This window comes from Melitaea cinxia, chromosome 22 (assembly GCF_905220565.1).
Source record: "Melitaea cinxia chromosome 22, ilMelCinx1.1, whole genome shotgun sequence".
NCBI lineage: Eukaryota > Metazoa > Arthropoda > Insecta > Lepidoptera > Nymphalidae > Melitaea > Melitaea cinxia.
Window position 1 is genome coordinate 8,590,380 of NC_059415.1, and position 7,764 is coordinate 8,598,143.

At 32.9% G+C, this 7,764-nt stretch overlaps 1 protein-coding gene across 1 annotated transcript; it reads right to left on the minus strand.

Annotated features, from left to right (window-relative positions):
- Positions 1-510: 510 nt before the first annotated feature.
- On the minus strand, positions 511-7,764 carry LOC123664669 (UDP-glucosyltransferase 2-like). Its single transcript, XM_045599183.1, has 4 exons — positions 6,937-7,764; positions 5,257-5,479; positions 4,240-4,459; positions 511-921 (listed from the first exon to the last, which is right to left on the minus strand). The coding sequence occupies exons 1-4, from the start codon at positions 7,762-7,764 to the stop codon at positions 636-638; spliced, it is 1,557 nt and encodes a 518-aa protein (XP_045455139.1). The 3' UTR covers positions 511-635.

The window sequence follows — 7,764 nt, forward strand, 5'->3', positions numbered from 1 at the left end:
CTATTTCTAATGGCGCGTTTGAATATAGAATTTACATATATTTTAATAAATTAAAATGACTGAGCCACAGCAACGAGTGGCTGGGTCAGCTAGTATTTAGTATTTTTTTATTTTAAATTAGCTGCCCAGACATACTTCATTCTGTCAATAGTTAATAGTAATTTTTTTTTCTATGAAAACCTTTTGTGGGCTTTAAGGAATACACAAAAAATAAAATTAGCCGAACTGATCGAGCCATTCTCGAGTTATGCGCACACATAAAATACACTCTAAAGTTGCGAATATCAGATGACGATCTCGATTTGATATGAATCCGCTTAACATTGATTAATATAGGTCTATCTTTGTTGATATCTTGAAATTTTTATTCTTGAAATATTTTTTTATGATAGAAAACTTAGATAACAAAATAATGATATAAAGCTTCCATAAAAAAGAACAAATATTTTAAGAAACTTAATACCTATCAATAAAAATAAAAGTAAGATAAAGATTCAGTAAAACTACCTATTTATCATTTATATAGTTATTATTTTTTTTTAAATAACTATACAAAAGCAGGTACTGCTCATATAATCAACATAAACATCCGACGGAGTATTTTTATCAACAGTTATAGTACAAATTGGTATACGCTAATTAGTTTTTTGTTTGGTTTCGGGCTTAACTCGCCTTAGAAATTTCCATAATGTATACAAAGCTATAAATATCACAGTTAAAACGAGAATTATTATTGATAGTACAATTATAATTAATTCTATTTCCAAATATTGAGCCCAGGACACGTTGGCGCCGGCGGCCCTCAGGTGCGCGGCGCCGCCGTGTCGCAGCACGTGTTCCGTCCACCAGACGGCGCGCTCAAGCGGAGTCTGAGGCTGGTCTATCATGATTTTGCCCAATCTCAGTATATTTTCCCGATATCTGTAAAATTGTAAATTAAATAGTTTAATTAATGTCAAAGTACAGGAATACGCTTAAAAATATTTGAATACAATATTGAAATCACATTTACAATGCTTCTAATATCATATATACGAAAATTTGGGAGAATGTACAGAGGGACATATCGATATTTGTTACTTTTTAATAAATGGGTTTATATGAAATTTTATATTACTATAGCTTACACACCTGAATAGTACGTAATATTCTTTTTACCAATAAATTCTAATACGTGTCTAATCTATCATTACATATACAATCCACAACTTAAGAATTTTTTTATGGATTACTATGCTTTAAAATTAGGTATTATTAGGTATTAAGGTAATATTATATAATATTCCGGTTCCTGGAATATAACAGACGGTACAGAAACAGGCCATAATACCGCGCATCGCAACTTCAAAGAGCGTTGTCTCTGACGCACATTACCTACATATGTGACGTATCGGACTGTCAGTATTTGGCATGATAGATGTAACAGTGTAAGATCTCAGGCACTCTAGTCTACCTATGTCACCTACCTACCAATTTACCTATATCCTTCTCCTACATAGAGAAAGAGGCATATGCCCACCAGTGGGATGTTACAAACTGAATCGAGTGAATACAAAATATATACTACATTAACTTATATATGTACGTAAAAATAGTATTAACTTGCTATTTATATTACTTATTTTATTAATAGAATATTGTAAAACAAATATAAGAAATTCATACTACCAGACAGCTTCTGTCGGCAGTATTTAGTTATCACACTAATTCATTACGGTATTTTTATGCTAGTACAGTGAATAATAAAAACGATACCTAAGACTATTTACTTAATGTTATTTAGTGAGATATGGATTCATTCAGAACATGAGGCAAACTTGTACAACTATGAACATATAACTTTAGAAAAAGTAAGGGAGGTGGTGTTTCCCTTTACATACACAACAGCATTTCATTTGAGGAAACAGAGGAATTACGTGAAAATGGGAATCTTTACCTGTAGATACATGTAGATAAATTAACCTTAGACGTTGGTATTATTTATAGACATGGCGACACCAATATCAAAAACTTCATGGATTTGTTTTCTAGGTACTCAATTAGAACGCAGAGAAAAAGCAGTTGTTTTTGAAGTTTTTTACATTGACCTACTCAGTACAGATAACCATTTCATTGAATACATGAAAGGATTAGAGGAATAGAAAATTCAGTACTCACCAAACAAGTATTACAAGCACAATATTAGGTCGTATTTATACAAATGTTAATAATATTTCATTCGAAATGTCAATAATATATAGAATCGTCTTTGTCTGACCATAAATAGATTTTTCTAAAAATCGGCACGCTAGCACCGGAAATAACCATAATGAAAACGATGTGAAGCCCTCAATTTCGAAAATTTCTACGTAAATTCTTGAAAAGCAGAGTACTGCAATGAAATCAAAGAATATCAGAAATTGGAAAAATTTATTTTAGAACATATACATAATAATAAAATTAACAAGACTAAATTTTTAATTGTACCCAAAAAAGATTGGATAAATAAAGAAATAATGACTCGATTGAGGTGCGAAACAGATTATGGTAAGAAACTTAAGTGAATCCAACCGATGAAAACCTTCAAAGAGAGCGTATATAAGGGAATAATCTGGTAAGGCCCCGCAAAAAAGATTACTATTATTCTTTCTTTAGTACCAGCAGTCATAACTCGAAGAAAATGTGCAAAACCATCAATAGCTTAAAATTAAATAAGAGTAAAGAAAGCTGTTCTCCCCTTAAAGTCGTACTGGATTCAGGACCTGTTACGGAAGGTAATGCAGTTTGTAATTGCTATATATATAATGTTTTTGTGTAGTTATAAGCATGACATAACATTAAAAGAGTAAGCACCGTGTAGTAATGAGGAAGTATCAAACATAATTGATAATCTAGATAGCAACACAAGTACTGGAATAGACGGAATTAGTACCAAAGCTATTAAATGTATGAAAGATATAATTTATCAAAGATTAGCTGATTGTATAAACAAGTGTTTGTCTGACCGCACCATTCCTTAAAGATTGCAAAAATTAGTCCTATTCACAAATCTGGTAGTAAAAGTGACCCAAATAACTGTAAAGACAGTTTTATGTTACTAGTGAAATCAAAAACATTCGAACAAATAGTGTACAAACGCTTAAATACTTGTCAAAAATACAATTTCTCATTAGTCAGCAGTATGGTTTTCGTTAAAAATCGAGTACTCTTGCCACCGCCATAAACTTAGTTATAGAAATAGGGTCACAAATCGAAAAAAAAAATGTGTGTGTGTGTTATAACCTTCAATTTGTTAAAAAATATATACCTACTGGACCCAGACGATGTCCTGCCTAGAAAACAGCTACCAAATTTGTATGCTTACGTACCGATAGCAGCGCTACTTACCGGGCCCAATTGAGATAAAAACTACCGTATCTCCCAATGTGGACCAAATTACAGATGCTTACAAAGTTTGATAAAAATTGGTTCAGTAGTTTCGGAGTTACATCAGTAATTTGGTCTATCTTCCAAGTTACATCAAATTACAGATGCTTAAAAAATTTGATAAAAATTGGTTCAATAGATTTGGAGCTGCATACCAATAGCAGCGCCACCTACCGGGTCCGAATGAGATAAAAGCTACCCTATCTCTCAAATTGGACTAAATTGCATGGACAGATGCTTAAAAAAATCGATAAAAATTGGTTCAGTAGTTTCGGAGTTCATCTGGAACATATATCGTGACTCGAAATTTTTATATATATATAGATACATATATACTTTATTAAATTTATCAACTTATCTATGATATATGATTACAATTTATTCATCAAATTAATCTCTGGTAATAAATTACTTTGAACGACGATAAAAAACGATCGTATCGTACATAGTGTGACCTACATCCTACTACTAACTTACGTGACACTCTTGCCAGCCTATGTTGCTTTGAGCTATCTTTGTATGTCACTATTTTTAGTGATAATTGATCACTTTTTTTGGAAACATATATTAATCGCAATAACACGGTATTATATTTATTTTGTCCCGGCTTCGCATGGTTGCAAAAACTATCAGTGTTCCTCTACTGTATTATGTATCTATTTTACATATAAACTTTCCTCTGGAATCACTCTACGTTACAAAATCAGTTATGTAGTTTTAAAAATCTTAGCAAACAGATAGCGGGAAACGACTTTGATTTATACTGTGTAATGATGAGTAATTCAAATAATACTAAAATAGTTGCGATAAAAAAAACAAAAAAAAAAAAAACACCTTCTATCACCAGTAACGGTTTCGATAGCTTTTATCAATTTTTCTTCTGTCAGAGATTCTATATCAAGCTGTACACCAATGTGGTGTCGGACATATTTTTGTACATTGTACCACTGATCCGCTAACAACGGTATACCAATGAGCGGTACTCCAGCGCTAATAGCTTCATCCGTAGATTGCAATCCACCTTGAGTGATAAATAATTTTAGATTTGGATGTCCTGAAACCATGAAAAAGTTTGTAATGTAATTGTTATAGTATTTAGACATGAAGTTTAATAATATAAAATATGAAACCTATCAATAGACGATCGGAGTACCTGGTTTCAAATTATATCCGTAGCTCTAATAATTGTGTTTGCTTGTAAACGAAAAAAAACCGACTTCAATTACGCCGACAAGTAATACAACGTAAGTAGACGAAAAAAATTAACAAACGCACTAGGCGTCACTACGATTTTCGAGGGCTTCCCTCGATTTCTCTGGGATCCCATCATCAGATCGTGGTTTTTTTATCTTGGCAACACACTTGGGATATCTAATTTCCAACAAAAAAAGAATAATCAAAATCGGTTTATAAGCAACAAAGTTATCCCCAAACATACATTAAAAAAAATACGGTCGAATTGAGTAACCTCCTCCTTTTCTGAAGTCAGTTAAAAATACAAATTCATTGCTTATTCAAGAAATTAATAAAGGTAGAAGAGGTCCAAGGAAAGAAACATAAGCCGAAAACCTGCATAGTCTATGTTGACCTTTTTTTGTGTAAAATTGCGCTAAAGCACAGATCATATCGATGGAAAAATATTGCATATCGGTTGTCTGAAAGAATATGGTAGATATTGATGTCAAGTTATTCGAGCATTATTCATCATATATATAACTAAACTTACCTAAAAGTGGCTGTATCAAAATAATCTCTACTTTTGTGTATTTATTTCAAAAACATTACTATAACAAATATTTTGACAAAATTATGTCATTTTTTTAAGTTTTGTCCCAATAAAGTTGAACTTACTTAGTATATCGGACTGTGGTAACCATTTAGATATTTTAATATTTTTTGTCTGCCCTGGTAGAACGTCTTGGTCAAATTTCCACAAGACATCATAAGGTAGTTGAGAAAATACTTTTACAAAAGTCTGTATAATTCCTGGTGGTAAAGCAGATGTTTTGACGTTTGTGCCCAAACTAAAGTAGATAACACCATACTTCGACGAGTCTAGGAAAGACTGTATGTCCTAAAATTAAAAAAAAAATGTTATTATCGTCAAAACTAATTGCTCTTTAGTAAATATTTTGAGAAATCTGGTGAGTAGACTCCAAATTTTTTGTTGTTATCTTTTTCAGCGTTACTTTTTTGTGAGAGTTTAGTTCATACTTTATAACTAAGAAAATTATGCGAAAACTACCCTTTTTCAGATATTAACTGCATTTAGATAACTTATGACCTTCAAAGAGACAGCTGCTTCCTACATAACAAATGCATATTGTGTTGGTATCTCTGCGTCTTAACTACATTATTTCGATACGATTATTTGGTCTGTAAATTGTTATAATGTGCGCGAATTGCTTAAGGTAACACTCGTATTCAAGTAGATAAAGATTTGCGCCCTGTTTAACTAAATGTTTTACAAGTACTGCATTTTAATTAATCATTTTGAGAAGTCAGATTAGGTATAGTGATTTGCGCTTAAAATATAAATATACGAGTATGCCATCACAAACTTTCATATACTCGTATAACTACAAAAGAGCATATTTTATGTACAACGTTTACGTCTTAAATTCATTAAGCATCGTTTTTGATAAACGCTTCCAGGTGCCTTGATTAATTCTGGACTTTTTAATAACTTTCGTCACTCGTAAAAAGCGTTGGTGCCACGGTCACAGCACTGGTTTGTGGCTGTTGCACTGGCGGTTGCGAGTTCAATCCCCGCACATGGCAAACATTTGTAATGGCTATACAGATGTTTACTGTGGTCTGGGTGTTTGTGCAGTCCTTGTGGGTCTCCCCACCGTGTCTCGGAGAGCATGTTAAGCCATCGGTCCCGTTTGTTATCGTGTAAACCTCATACCGATCGTTACTCATAGTAGGGAATATATCCGCCAACCCGCATTGGAGCAGCGTGGTCAGAGCTTACTCTGATCTTCTTCTACATGGGGAAAGAGGAATATGCCCAGTGGGTTATTACAGGCTTAAGCGTAGCGTCACTCGTAATCAACATACACCTTAACAATTCATACATTTAAATCTTCCTTGTGGATCATTTTATTTACTAGTAAAATCCGCATAAAAATTAATGGGGTAATTTTTGTCATCCTTCATTATTTTTTGCGTAGTAATTTTTTCGCTTTTCATTAATAAGTTAGTAATCTGTACTGTTTTAAATTTATGACGCGTCTTAATTTCTTTCTTTCTGTATTTGTTAATTGTGTGTAAGTGGAGTCACAAGGTTCAATAAACTTTGTTGCATAATATCACTTGAGAAATATTCACTGTGAAAAAAGTTACGAAAAGTGACGTTTCAATTTAGTGTAATTAAAATTAGTATGCCAAACTGTTATAAAGGATTAACAAAATTTACTTCGTACGAACTATTTACGCAAAAGATAGGTTAGCTCTTGTTCAAAAATTTTATTTTTAGTTTTATGAACATTACAAAACTGTTAGAGAAATATGGTAAAAACTTATTACCTTCGGTAATTCCTTCCGAGGCATCACATGTATTCCTCCTATATAAACAACGTTAGGTGGCACTGGTTGATTGTCTACCCAAACCGGATTCATATTTATAAAAAGCATATGTACATTATTAGATAATTCACTTATGGTTGGAATATCAGTTCCAAATTCAGATTTCAGTAGTTTGTCAGCTTCTTGCTCAGTTTTCCAAACATTGTCTTCTATACACCAGTGACTATATAATTGCTGCAGTTTTTCCCAATTCGTTAGGTTATATAGTTTTTGGTGTAAAAATGGTGGATACAAGAGAGGATGAGTTGGAGCACCGACTGTTATGTAGTTAAACTTCATAGCACCTAGTGAACTGACGAGATTCACTGGAGCTTTGAAATAATGTGAATATATCAGAGCTGGTTTAACGTAAGCTTCTAGAAGTAACAGATCAAATTCTCCCTTTTTTTTCTGAATAATATCTTGAACATCTTTTGTTTTTAATTGATCTATAGTGATTTTCGTTACCGCTCTCATTATAATAGATACTTGGTCAGTTATAGTGTCGTCTTCAACAGTAGCTTTAAAGAATTCCTCCATCCAAATCTTATAGGACAGATCGTGAACATTTATTTCAGTGAGGTTATCCGGTGCTTGACCTGGTGGGTACACGGGATCAGTGGTGATGACTGTGACATCATGACCACGTCTCGCCAGCTCATGAATCAACGGTCGAAATACAACTTGGTGACTTATTGAGGGCGTTGGAAATACTGCCAATATCTTTGCAGCTCTAATTTCTTCTAAGAGGAAGATACATAATATTCTTAAAAGAAGTATCCTTGTCAT

Coding starts and splice junctions, on each gene's coding strand:
- LOC123664669 (XM_045599183.1), bottom strand. CDS start 7,764: ATGACAAGGATACTTCTTTTAAGAATATTATGTATCTTCCTCTTAGAA. Junction 4,460..5,256: donor ACCACAGTCCGATATACTAA/GTAAGTTCAACT, acceptor TCATGGTTTCAG/GACATCCAAATCTAAAATTA. Junction 922..4,239: donor ACCGTTACTGGTGATAGAAG/GTGTTTTTTTTT, acceptor ACAATTTTACAG/ATATCGGGAAAATATACTGA.